The sequence below is a fragment of the Equus quagga genome, chromosome 11 (assembly GCF_021613505.1).
Source record: "Equus quagga isolate Etosha38 chromosome 11, UCLA_HA_Equagga_1.0, whole genome shotgun sequence".
Classification (NCBI taxonomy): domain Eukaryota; kingdom Metazoa; phylum Chordata; class Mammalia; order Perissodactyla; family Equidae; genus Equus; species Equus quagga.
Window position 1 is genome coordinate 55,969,622 of NC_060277.1, and position 13,738 is coordinate 55,983,359.

A 13,738-nucleotide genomic window follows, 5' to 3' on the forward strand; every position below is an offset into this window, starting at 1 on the left:
TAACCGCTGTGCCACCGGGCCGGCCCCCGGTCCCCTTATTTTTATGCTCGGATTCCTACTGGGTAAACTCTATATCTGAACATCTTAGTGGCCAACCAATTGCATGTCAGAGTTTGCGTCCAAACTCCTCAAAAAAGTACAGCTTCCACCCTTTGCAGATGGACCTGTGCATGGAACAGGAAGCATATCCAAAGTTCAGGCAATTTTCAAATCCTGCTCAGTTTTTACTTCCCATCAGACCCTCAAGATCTCCTCTGTATGTACACAAGGCCATCCCGGGACATGTGCATGGTCTGGGCCCTCTCGGGTCAACTACACTCATACGTGTAGCTTCCCAGTCATTGGGGATGTGTGGGAGTTTATCACGCCTGTCTATTGCTGTCTTACTCACAGATTTCTATCAAATTTCTAGCTAGTCGACTGGTCCATCGCTTGCCCAATTAGGGCCACAACCTCAGACTGGCAAAGCTGCTGGCTTTCCCCACTCACTTGCCACCAAGATCACTACCCTTATTGACAAAGCTCCTGGGTGTCGTTTCTGCTGTCTCCTTTGTTCCACACAATTCGCCCCTTCAGCACTGAGACTGCTGGTCTTCACCACCTGCCCTGTGCTGGCTGAACTACTGCACTGACGGAGCTAAGGGGATGAGGGGGAGCAGCCCCAGGCAAGAAGGCCGCAGACGCCCCTTGGTCATACCTAATATTCAGTGGTTTTTCATGAACAAATGCTTCTCAACTTGTATGTGTTTGGTTAATTTCCAGACTTCTGAAATGGTTGTTTTCGACAATTTTGTGCTGTGTTATAGCTGGTTTTGAAGAGCTTTGCCAACCTTTCCACTCTGCCATACCAGGACTTTTTAATAGCATTTTTTCTACTGCTGGAAATAAAAACTCTGATAAAAACAAACAAACAGAAATTATGTCTCTCAAATCCTATCTGAATGCCTTATCATCAAATAGTGCATATCAATCAGGGACTTTCAAAAGACATCCCTTGTGAGATGTTATCTGTGGGGCCGGCCCCAGGCCGAGTGGTTAAACTCACACGCCCTGCTTCAGTGGCCCAGGGTTTCACAGGTTCGGATCTTAGGCACAAACACTTGTCAAGGCATGCTGATGCAGTGTCCCACATAGCATAACCAGAAGGACCTATAACTAGAATAAAACACCATGTACTGGGGGGCTTTGGGGAGAAGAAGAGAAAGAAAAAAAAGGAAGATTGGCAACAGTTGTTAGCTCAGGTGCCAATCTTAAAAAAAAAAAAAAGATGTTGTCTGTGCCAAGTTAAATTTAAAATGTTGAAAGAAAAAAGCAATTATCCTTAATTTCAAGTTTATGGGAAGAAGAAAAAGATACGAGATCATTGTGAAACTTTCTTCTCCTAAGAATTCACATTTCCTCACTTGATCCAGCGCCCTTGGCCTGGTGTCAGTTGCCACAGTTGGTCAACCACACCTTCCTTCTGACACAATACAAAACCAAATTTTGTTTCTTACAATTCAGTGTTTTTTCTCCCCACTAAACAATTTCTCTTTAAATTTAAGTCTGTCTTGCATTTTGCCTATGATCAAATTGCCACCTACCATTTTTCTATTGAGATATAAATGAGAGGTGTGAATGATAATTTCACGTTTATTAATATAGCAAACCGGAACCAGGCAGACCCTGGTTCAAATACCAATAACCAGACTAAGTTTGTGAGTATCTCTGGTCAAGTTACTTAATATTTCAGCCAGTTTCCTCATCTGCAAAATATGTCTAATATCTGCCTTACACGGTTGCAGGAAGGATTACAAATGATAGCAATTATCACTATAATTGCTGGGTTATCTATCTAGAAAGATGGTAGGTAATGTCAGAAAGGGTGAAGAGAAGGAACAAAGAAAACAGACAAATTAATCTTCTTCCTTGCTGTGCCCAGGTCATCCTACGATGGCCAGACTAACTAGATCAATTTCCTTCTCTCTCCTCATCCGCCAGTGAACAGCAAAGCGACCTTCTCTTTTTCCTCCCCTTTTCATTGAGATGCTTCTACACAGTGCCATATTCTACCACATGCAACGTACTAAGAAACGTAACAGACGTCATCCTATAAAGTGGCAGTTGAATGTTATTTTTTTAAACAAACTTTTTGGAGAGTTACTGTCGAAGAAGCATTATCTGAGAAAAATTAAGTACCAAAAATTTTATACTCATATATTGAGATTTTGAAAAACCTACTAGAGTGGTGGGGTTCTCTACCTTTTCTCAGTACAGATTTCCTTGAAAACCTGAGTACTGTTGTCTTTGCTCACACACAGTTTATACAAGTAAATTATGAAGGATCCCAGGAGACCCAGACAGTCCTTGACGCCCATCTGTGCACCCAAGTGAGAACGCCTGCCTTTGTGGGACGTCCTTCTGCAGTGCGCACACTCGCCTCTCAACCTGAATGAACCAATAAACCTGAATTTTCATCAATCTAGATTGCTGAAACGAGGCCTCAAGCACTACAAATGACACGCAAATCACTCCAGCTCCCACGTGGTGGGGCAACAGATTTGGAGTCAAAGTCAAATGTCCAAATGCTACCACCATTTACTTCTTGTTCCACGCTAGAACTTATCCACTTTGGACCCCAATTTCCCTACCCATAAAATACAGTTTCCAATTTAACAACTGCTAAGCACTACTCACATAAGCCTGGAAAAATTTACATCTTCCTTCAAAACTCAGTGTTCCCAGTACACACACGACCTCACTCAATAAGGGCTAACCACAGCAGACAAGCTCTGACGACGGGCAAGCAACGTTCAACCAGCTCAGCTGCCATCAGCAGACGTTTCCCTCCAGGAAGCAGTTTAGTGGCAGAGTCTCAGCTTACCGTGAACTTAGGGAAATGGGAGAGCTCAGATAGAATCAAAAAGAATTTGTTGAATTTCCTACCTTGGTGGGTGGCAAGACGCTTCCAAGCTAAATTTACATGCCATTCAATTTCGATTTTCATCCCCACGTTTATAGCCTTCCAGAATATGTCAACAGAGAGTTCATTTTTGCAATAAAGTCATAACATTACCTACCAAAGAAAGGTCTCACATATGTATAACTGGTGTTAAAAACAAGACAACAGGCCGCAAACGAAGTCACTTATGCTAAGCCAAACTGACACTTAATCACAGTTTCAGCTCTCCGAGAAATGGACTCTTAAACCAGGCCATAGGGAAGCACCTGGTCAGCACTAGTGAGGTCATCTGCCTCACAGACCCCTACCGCCCCCTCAAGGAAGTGACCTCACCACAACCAATCCACTTTCTGCTACTTTTTCTACCGTAACTTCCTTGTTCCCACTCCCTCCTGCTTAGAGAAGTCTCTCATTTCGTCCAGCTCCTTGGAGCTCCTTTCTACTTGCTACATACAGACAGGATGCTGCCTGATTCACGAACCACTGGATAAAGCCAATCAATCTTTAACATTTACTCAGTGGAGGGGCTGGCCCCATGGCCTAGTAGTTAAGTTTGGCACACTGCGCTCTGGTGGCCTGGGTTTGGCTCCCGGGCGTGGACCTACACCACTCATCTACAGGCACGCTGTGGTGGGGACCCACATACAAAATAGAGGAAGACTGTGACAGATGTTAGCCCAGGGCAAATCTTACTCAGCAAAAAAAAAAAAAAAAAAAAATTACTCAGTGAAATTTTGTTTTTGAACACTGGGTAGGAGTGAGAAACGACATTATTGCCATTAAGGAAGACAAAACAAGTCCTGGGAGGGTTAACTACCAGAGAGACAAGAGTTTTAGTGGGAAACCACAAGGATCTGGATCTACATTTTTCTTTAAATCAATGTACAAGAAATTATGGGCTAGATCTGACCACTTGAGGGCGTCCTAACCATGCACAACTACATGGAACCTACTTAAAAATCATCTCCAGGGGCTGGCCCGGTGGCGTAGCGGTTAAGTGCACATGTTCCGCTTCTTGGTGGCCCAGGGTTTGCCAGTTCAGATCCCGGATTCGGACATGGCACCGCTTGGCAGGCCAGGCTGTGGCAGGCATCCCACGTATAAAGTAGAGGAAGATGGGCACGGATGTTAGCTCAGGGCCAGTCTTCCTCAGTGAAAAGGAGGATTGGCAGCAGTTAGCTCAAGGCTAATCTTCCTCAAAAAAAATAAATAAATAAAAATCATCTCCAAAATAATCTCCATACTGTGTGTGCTTCAGTAGAACATTTTACTGTGTTGTAAGTATAAGGAAATTTAAAAAATTGACTTTTCCCTTTTGCCAAAAGAGAGATCTTTTTTCCTCCCTTTTTCTTAAGGGCATTTCTTTGAAAAACCCGTACTTGTAAATCCTTCCTCCTACCCTTTCATATGTACGCCAATCTCTTTAAAGCCTAAATAAGCTAGCTCTAGCCACTGGTAAAACCCAGGGCTTTGCTTCTGAACGGCTTGTGACCCATCCCCTAAATGCCAGCATCAAGGAGGACAGTGCCTCGGCTCCATCCACGGGAGTCTAGCGAGGCGCCTCGGCCACCTGCTCACAGAGATTAGAGAGCTTTTACTTTTCCTTCAGATAAAGGCAATTAACTAGCACAGACGGCCACCCCAATGACCAGGTGAGTTTAGGATCGGCTGTGAAAGCTCGGACAGCAAATGGTGCTGTCAAGTCTTCTTACAGAAGCACACATTACCATTAACCTTGAGACCGTGTATGGAATGGACTGTAAATGGTGGGACCTTTTTGGTTTTGCAATCTCGTTAGCAGATTACCTGTGCTGCATCCCAGTCTAGCTTAATAATTATTCAATAATAGAACTATTTTCTTTCCACATTTGTGGGACCATTTTCTAGGCTGGCAGATTTTAACTTTTCCCTAGCATAAATGTAAGAAATTCTACTCTCTCTACTGGACCACCTCACTGCCACTTTCTTGTCTTGATGGCTCCAATACGGGAAAAATCCTCCTCCCTGAGCAGAGCTGTTAGAGCCTGACCACTCCTGCCCTCCAAGTGCCAGGTGCTCTGCATCACTGCCTTTGCGACATCTCCCATGAATCCTCTCAGAGACGTCCTATTCACACTGAACCAAACTCTCCCGCCAGGATTTCCTGTCTCACAGGCCAGAAAATGAAGAACGAGCCCTGACACCTCCCTCTCCCTTTTCACCCCACAGTGAACCTATTACCAAGCCCCGTTGATCTTGCCTCCAACATTGCCCTCAAATCCATCAACTCCTGCCTCCACTGAGGGGCCGAGCGGTCTTTTACAAACACAGACCTGCTGGCGCTCCTCCTCTGACCGAGACTCTTCAATGGCCTCCACCACTCTCAGGACCAGCCCCAGATCCTTGGCGTGACCTATGAGGGCTGCGTGGTCTGACCGCTGCCTACCCCTCCAACCTCATCTCTCTGACTCTCTCCCTCACTCCCCATCCTCCAGTCCCAAGTGGAAGCTTAAGCTCCACAGGGACAGAGGACAGAGACCACACCTATTTGCTCATGCTATATTCCTAGCCATGTCTAGGATTTTCGTTGTCTTTTCCATAGACAGCTTTGCTGCAAGCATTTTCGAGGCAAACATTTTCACCACATAATTAATTGGCCGTAAGGCAATTTTGCTGTAAAAGATAAAACAAAAAATAAAGAGGGACATTAAAAAGGACATAACAAAACATGAAAAATGAATAGCAAAAGACTTTATTGCAAAATGCAAAATATTTGAATACATTTAAAATGTGTGCAGATTTATGGCAATACTGTGCAAACAATCGATTTTATGTTGTGGGTTGTACCTAAGTGCTTGTCTTCGAAATCTTTTGTTTATAGCATTACACTGTTTTTGCTTGATGTAGCTCCTCATTCGGCATCACACTTTTTCTTTTTCGCTAAAACGTCTTCCATCATTGAGAGAGGCAGCAGGTTCCCAAGCCCAGCCTGCATGTTTGTGACTGAGCGTGGCGCTGCACTGTGAAAGCCTTCAGCACTGCTGTCTGTTCTTGGCACACTGTCACATGTCTGCAGACAGACATTCCAAAGTTCCATGGGAAACGTGGGTTCCACTCTGTGCCACTGTATACACCATTAAGCGCTAAGATTTATACAGCCTGCATCAGTGGAGAAATGAAACCAAACTGTCAACCAGTTATTTTCTCTTTTATGGCAAAATTGCCTTACGGCCAATTAGTTATGTGGTAAAAAAGTTTGTAGCCAAAATGCTTGCGGCAAAGACGTCTACAGCAAAGATGCTTATGGCGAAAATACTTGGAACCTCTCCTAGCACAGGGCAGATGCAAGATAAACAGATGCTGAAGAATACTGCTGATAAAACTGGAGCGTCTTAAACGGAAGGCAAATAAAACATCAACTAAATCATGCATCGTGGAGAAAGAGTGCTCTCAAACATGTTTGTATCCTAGGTGGCTAACACAGGGCTCGGACCAGAGCAGAGCTAAAAGAGGTCTGTTAAACCAGTTGGCAAACCAAACACAGATACGATGAAAAACAATACTGGCACTCCTGTCTATTTAGCTTTGCAGTGCAAATGACCAATGCAGATTAAGTCTCACATTTAGGCATTTAACCCTCCTCTCATCGCCAGTCCCCATCCTGTGGTCTAACCAGAGGTCTAACCACGTTTGAAGGACACTGGACTCTAATCAGAGCTGAAAAATATACATGGTCTGTGGCATTGATTATATCTTCTGAGAAGCAAATAAACCAAAACTGGGGAGCAGTACTGCTCTCGGGATAAGAGCCCTACCCACGTTTTCTGTCTGACCCTTTAGCCATGCAGATCTTTCAGTAACAAGACACCAGCGCCTCCTATTCTCGAGGCTTCACACATGTCCTTCCCTCTCCCTGCAGCTCTTCCTGCTTCTCCTTGCCCAATTTAACTCCAACTCAGTCCTCAAGGTCTCAGCTAAATTATTATTTCCTCAGGAAAGCCTTCCCTGTCTCTCCTCACTCCCTCCCGCTGACAATCACCCCATTATATATTTTCACAGCACCCTCCACCGTCCTCCACAGCACGTACCACAAGCACCACAATCGTAATTAATATTTACTTTGTAACTCTTTATTTTCTATCTCCCTTGCTGGACTTAAAAGCATCTTGAGGACGGGCTGTGTCTGTTTTGGCCATCACTGTATCCCCCACACTTAGCACACTGCTGGTACAGAGAAGGTGTTTGACAAATACCCGTTAACTGAAGGAAGGAAGGAATGAAATACATATATAAGCGCTAGCTTTGGGAGTGACATGGAATTGGCTCTGCTCTGACTAGCTCTGTGCCTTCAGATAAATTTCTTACCATCTCTGAGCCCCTTTCCTTACCCATAAATGAAGATAATTGTTCGCACTTCACAGAGTTATTGTGAGGATTGAGAGAATCCACTAAAATGCTTAGCATAGTGCCTGGCACATAATAAACACTCAATAAATATTAACTATTAGAGTTCTTAAAGAGTGGAGAAAAAGAGGAGTGTATCTGGTGGGGACGGCACACTGCATGCCCCTGCCTAGGGCACAGAGCTCCGTTTGTGCAAACAAATAGTTGCAAATCTGAATGAAACGAGTATTTTCAGTTTACTATAGGAATGTACGTCTAAAAGAACGCTGAAATAGATCCATTTATGAAGCCAAGAATCCCTCTGGACGTGAAGTGATCTTGCATTTATGTGGATTGCACACTTGTGTGCAGCGTCAGGTTCTTTCGAAGCAAAGTACATCAGGAATCCAGTACTTCGGGGCAGCAGAGTTCCAAACCCAGGCTTCAGGACCTAGAGGACCCCAGCCCAGCTGTGCTGACCTTAGCCCAGGACACGTGGATAAAACGACAGGCTTTTGCCTTGAAGACAATTGCTCTTCCCTCCCAGCAAGAACCTCCACACCATAAGGAGAAAATGTCCCTTCCCTCTGGTGTTCTCCAGCACCCCCTGGTCGCCTCCTCCCTATTCTTGGTGCATTCTACATTCCCAATATCCCCCTTTGACTTTGTTTTTGTCCTCTCTTAGATTTTCCAATTTTGGACACATCATCTAACTTCTCTGAGCCTCAATTTCTTCATCTGTAACAATGGAACTAAAACAGTACTTCCCTCTTGGCTACATGGCACAGTATATGCCATACAGTAACACATGGTAACTCCTGTTTTACTGTTCCTACCACATCCCTAATCAATCTACAACCCAGAAGAAAATTACAACAAAGATCCTTTCCAACAGTACAAACGGTTCTTTCAGAGTCTGTCTTTTCTACAATAAAAGAAACCCCCACCCACCCTGCATACTGGAAGAAAATACATAATCCCAAAGAAGCTCCAAATGACCCAAGGGAAAGTAATTTAACAAACTAGATAGCCCTGTTTCCTAAAAAGGATTAAATCTGCAAAACACAATATACATATATCCATTTTTATAAAGCCCTCCCTTAAATCAAGGCCTATTAGGACTACATACACTGCACTCAGAGGTTCTCGGGAAGCCCCGCTACCTTACAGTATGCCATCCTGGGGAATCCCAGCAAGAAGGAACACTGTCTTGCTGGTCACCCTTGACCAAGGCACGGTCACGATCCTAGCCCTTCCTTCCATCTCCATCCCTCTCATCACAAGCCTCAGGAGAAATAAAAGCCCCACTACCTTAGGGAACAGTGGGGGCCTCTGTACGTTGATAAGCTGTCAAAGCCAGGCTCCAGATTACCTTTTCAACGTAAGTTACTTAACAAGGACCTCTTCAAAGGCGACCCCTGCACTAGAATAAGTGGGTTTTACACAGAGGCCCGGTTCTCAAAGCCCGCCTCTCCCATCGTTTGCTGTGGGTCATCTCAGCCTCCAGAGCTCTGCTGAGAAGCGACGGCGCCAGCTCGCACCTTACTCTTCTGTGGCGAGGAGTAAGCGAGATCCACAGCAGTTATTCCGCCGGGTGCTCAAAAGAGGTAATTCCTCTCCCTCTCCTTCTGAAGAACTACATCAGTTGTGCTAATTCTCTGTGTCAGCAAGCTAAAGACTCCTTTCGCCATCTGCCACTTTGCTAGAAACTGACTTCCTCTTTGCTTCCCCTGCACACAGGCTGGGAGACGAGAAAAGCACTTTCTGGCAATTCCACTCCGAGAAGCAAGCACCACGCTCACGGACACAGGCGCATACGGAGCCAGAACTTGCTTCAAAAGCAGCTTCCCAAGTCACCAGACCGAAGGGAACAGAAGGGCAAGCCCCCGGGTACCGTTTGCTGAGCGCCGCCTCGCCACGCTTCGCAACCGCAGGGTGGGCGCGTCCGCCCAAGGACAGCCAGGGCGCGGCGGGGCCGGGACGCTGGGGCGCCGGTCCCCGCGGCCTCCGCACCCGCCCGTCCCACCCGCAGGGCCCCGCGCGCGCCTCGCCGCCGCGCCCCTCCCGCTCGGACGCACCTGCCCGCCTGGGGGCCCATGCCGCCTCCGCTTCGCCTCCCGCCGCGGAAGTGACGTCACCGCCCTGCCCCGCGGCCGCGCCCAATCCCAGCCGCCGCGCCGCGCAGGCCCGCTCAGCGGTCTGAAGCGCGCGCCTTCCGTCTTCCGGGTGAAGCGGGAGGCCGGGCGCGGCTTCCGTGCGGTCTGGTGGGGCGCGGGCGGCGGAGTGCGGAGGGAGGAGGGCCCGAGCTCTGCGCAGCCCCGCGCTGCGGGGTCGAGACCGGAGGCCCACAGGGCGCCGCGTCGGGGCGGAAGGCGCCGTGGGGGCGGGGCTCCCGTCCCGCCTGTGGAAGCAGCTCCTGCAAATACGTTTTTAAGAGACGTGCAGCGGAAGAGGGTGCCGGCCACAGCCGCCCTGCTCCCCGGCTCCGGGCCGCGCGGCGCGCTCGTGCGGAAATGCCGGCCGCCGTGCAAAGCGCCGCGCTCCCCCGTCCCACGGGCAGATGCCGGGCCGCTGCCCATGCGCTGCCGCGACTCCCCTGGTCGTTAGTGTAGCGTGGAAGTGCTCACGAGTACCCGCGCAATCTGGACATGTGGCGGAAACACTAAGTGTTCAGCTACCTTTCCCAATAGTCCGTGCAGCATGTTTGCGTTTGACGGTGTCACAGGCGTTCGTCCGCTCTCCTGGCCCCTCGCCACTGTTCTGAACACTCCAGACTCCTATTCGCCAGTTCACAAAATGGGAGTATTCCACTCACAAACCCAACGTGATGCTGAGTCCTTACGGCAGGACGGAGCCAGTTTCTTAGGGTTAATTTTCTAGGCCTGCCAGCCATTGCACTAGCCAACCCACACTTCAGTCCTGCTTGCAGTCACTCTAGAAGCAAGATGATAAATCCCAATGTTTTTGTAGCCAGGTTGAGTTGGATCTTTTGTCAAATGCAAGTATAAGACCTCTAACTTCCCAGCTAGGATTTTATACAAATGGACCCCACTGGTTAGCACAGGACTATAGCCTGCGATGTTTGGTTTTTTTGGAGGTGTTTTTGTTTTTGTTTTTGTTTTTTTGAGGAAGATTAGCCCTAAGCTAACTACTGCCAGGCCTGCTCTTTTTGCTGAGGAAGACTGGCCCTGAGCTAACATCCGTGCTCTTCCTCTGCTTTATATGTGGGACGCCTACCACAGCATGGCTTGCCAAGTGGTGCCATGTCCACACCCGGGATCCAAACGGGTGAACCCCAGGCCGCCGAGAATCAGAAGGTGCGAACTTAACCACTACCACCAGGACGGCCCCTAGCCTGCGATGACAACAGGACAGGGGACTTCTGTTCCCCCAAAGATGGAATAGACACACTTTTCCCTATTCCTCTGGCTAGGTACAACTGAAAACCCTGGGCATTATATATAAGACAAGCATAAGCAGACTGAAAGTTCTGCTAGGGACCTCGGAACCTGAGTAACAACATGGTGATGAGTTCCCCGGGTTTCCTTTTTGCCTCATTATCCTAAACTGGGTGCTGGCGGAGCAGGCAACCTGGAAATGCCATTGGGCACAGACAAAACCCCAAGAAGAGCCTGCTGTCTCTAGCCAGAGGACAAGGAAAAGGGCAGCCTTGGAAGACCGAAAACTTAGACAACAAAGGCTCTACTCCAGCCAAAACTACAGAAAAAACTTCAGCCCTACAACCACCCCTGCTAGCAAAAGCTGAGTGGAAAGCCTCGACTTCCTCCCATGCTAGGCTGTGAAGAGGTGCCACTGTCCCCCTCCCCGCTCCACGGGTGTGGCCTCAGAGAAGGCCAAGTGGAGAGCTGAGCAGTAAGGAGGCTCTCGGCCAACATGGCGTTAGTGGAAACCAGAGGGGAACCTGGATTTCCAACCCCACTAGGTGGTAAGAAGGCACTCCTCCCCTCCTCTCCGAGGTGTCAGGAGGACCTAAGTTGAGAGTCAGGACCTGCACTACCTTTCAGTGGCAACAAGACCACATCCCACCCCCCGTGTCAAGGGAAACCACGTAGGGAGCAATAACTAGACATCCCAGACAGGGTGGTGTCGGCAGAAGCTACTGGGGAGCCTGAACGCCCACTTGCACCCAGAGGCAGCAAGGAGTCCCTCCAAGTGTCAGTGAAGGCCAAATTGGAAACCTGCACTTCCAGCCCCACCTGGCAATAGTGGAGAGGAACCTCCCTCCCCATGCCAAGGTGGCATGCCAAAGAGCAAGCCTGCTGAGACACAGGTTTAAATCAGACCCAGAGTCTTGCGAGACCCCAAATCCAGGCTTCCATCAAAAAGCAGTTGTCATAAAGAAATAAGAAAACGTAAGTTTGAATGAGAAAACACAACCAACAGATGCCATCGCAGAGACAATGCAGATGTTAGAATTAACTGACAAGGACCTTAAAACAGCCATCATAAAAATGTTTCAATAAGAAATCACAAACTTATTTGAAACAAATGAAAAAATAGAACGTCTCAGCAAAGAAAATGAAGGACAAGGAAGAATAAAATGGAAATTTTAGAACTAAAATATACAGTAACTGAAATTAAAAACTTAATGAGAGGCCCAACAACAGAATGAAGAGGACAAGGGAAGAGTCAGTGAACTTGAGGAGAGAACAATAGAAATTACACAATGTGAACAACAGAGAGAAAATAGATTGAATAAAGTGAGTAGACCCTCAGGGACATGTGGGGCTATAACAAAGATCTAACATTTGTGTCTTTAGAGTCCCAGAAGGAGAGGGGCGAGAGCATGGGACTGAAAAAGTATTGAAATAATGCCTGAAAGTTCTCCAAATTTAGCAATAGACGTAATCCTTCAGATTTAAGAAGCTCAGCAAACCCCAAACAGGTAAACCCAAAGAAACCCACGCCAACACACATAGTAAAACTATGGGTGGACAAAATAGACCTTTCTTCTCTTAAATTTTATAAATTATGTTGAATTGTTGAAGCAAAGATTATAATACATTCTAATATGGTTCTGAATATATGTAAAGGAAATATTTAAAACAATTATAAATAGGAGAGGATAAAGAGACATAAAGGGAGGTGAGCTTTCTACACTTCACTCAAACTAATAAAATGTAGATACCAGTAGACTGTGATAAATTACTTATATATAATAAAGTCCCTAGAACAATCAATCAAAAACCCATACAAAGAGATATACTGAAAAATACTATAGATAAATCAAACTGGTTGTCCAAAAGCGGTCAAATAACCCACAGGAAGACAGGAATAAGATACAAAAGAACAGACAAAGCAAAACATAAAATGACAGACAAACCTTGACATTAAGAACTACATTAAATGAAACAGGGCAAAATACAAAAAATAAAAGAGATGGGCAGAGTGGATATGAATAACATAATCCAGCTCTATGCTGTTTACAAGAAACTCACCTGATTAGGTAGGTTGGAAGCACAAGAATGGAAAAAGATAAACCATGCAAACAATCAAAAGGAAGCAGGAGTGGCTATATTAATATCAAATGAGATAGACTTCAGAGCAAAGAAAATTAGCAGGGACAGAGGTACATTACATAACGTTAGAACAGTCAATCCGCCAAGAAGACACAGCAATTCTAGATCTGTGTGCTCCAAACAACAGAGGTGCAAAATACGCAAAGCAAAATCTGATGGAACTGAAAGGACAAATGGACAAATCTGCAATTGCAAGTTGGAGACCTGAATACTCCTCTCTCAGTACTTGATAGAACAGATGAAAAGTCAGCAATGATATGGAAGGGCTCCACAATAGGAGCAACCAACAGGGTGTAATTGACATTTGTAGGACACGTCCCAACAACAGAAAACACCTTCTTTTAAGCTCTCACAGAACATAGTCCAAGATAGACCATATCCTGGACCATAAAAAATAACCTCAACAAATTTAAAAGAATTGAAATTATGTAGAGTGTGTACTAACTACAGTGGAATCAGACTGGATATCAATAAGAGAATGATAACAGGAAAGTCTCCAAACATTTGGAAGCTGGAAGCTAAACAACACACTTTTAAATAATCCATGGGCCAAAAAGATAGTCTCAAGGGAAATTTTTAAGAAATACATTGAACTGAATGAAAATGAAAATACGATATATCAAAACTTGGGGGACACAGCTAAGGGGGTGCTCAGAGGGAAATTTCCAGCGCTACATTTACGTTAGGAAAACGAATAGTCTCAAATCAAACAGACTAAAAATAAGCCAAAGAACAGCAAAGTAAAGCCAAAGCAAGCAGAAGGAGGGAAATAATAAGGATAACAGAAATCAATGAAAACATTTTTTTAAAACAGTAGAGAGAATTAATGAATCGAAAGCTGGTTCTTTTAAAAGACAAATAAAATTGATAACCTGTATTATGTTAAGCAAAACAA

General features: G+C 46.0%; 1 protein-coding gene across 3 annotated transcripts in view; it reads right to left on the reverse strand.

Annotated features, from left to right (window-relative positions):
* Positions 1–9,487, reverse strand: part of DHRS7B (dehydrogenase/reductase 7B) — a 60,060-nt gene extending 50,573 nt beyond the window's left edge. The window contains exon 1 of one of the 3 annotated variants that reach the window (XM_046674894.1): positions 9,382–9,487. In XM_046674894.1, coding sequence (XP_046530850.1) covers positions 9,382–9,401 — 20 coding nt within the window. In that variant the 5' untranslated portion in view covers positions 9,402–9,487. Of the gene's footprint in view, positions 1–8,849; positions 8,869–9,197; positions 9,217–9,381 lie in introns of those variants that run through there. The other 2 variants (XM_046674895.1, XM_046674897.1) reach the window with 2 other exon arrangements.
* Positions 9,488–13,738: the final 4,251 nt, after the last annotated feature.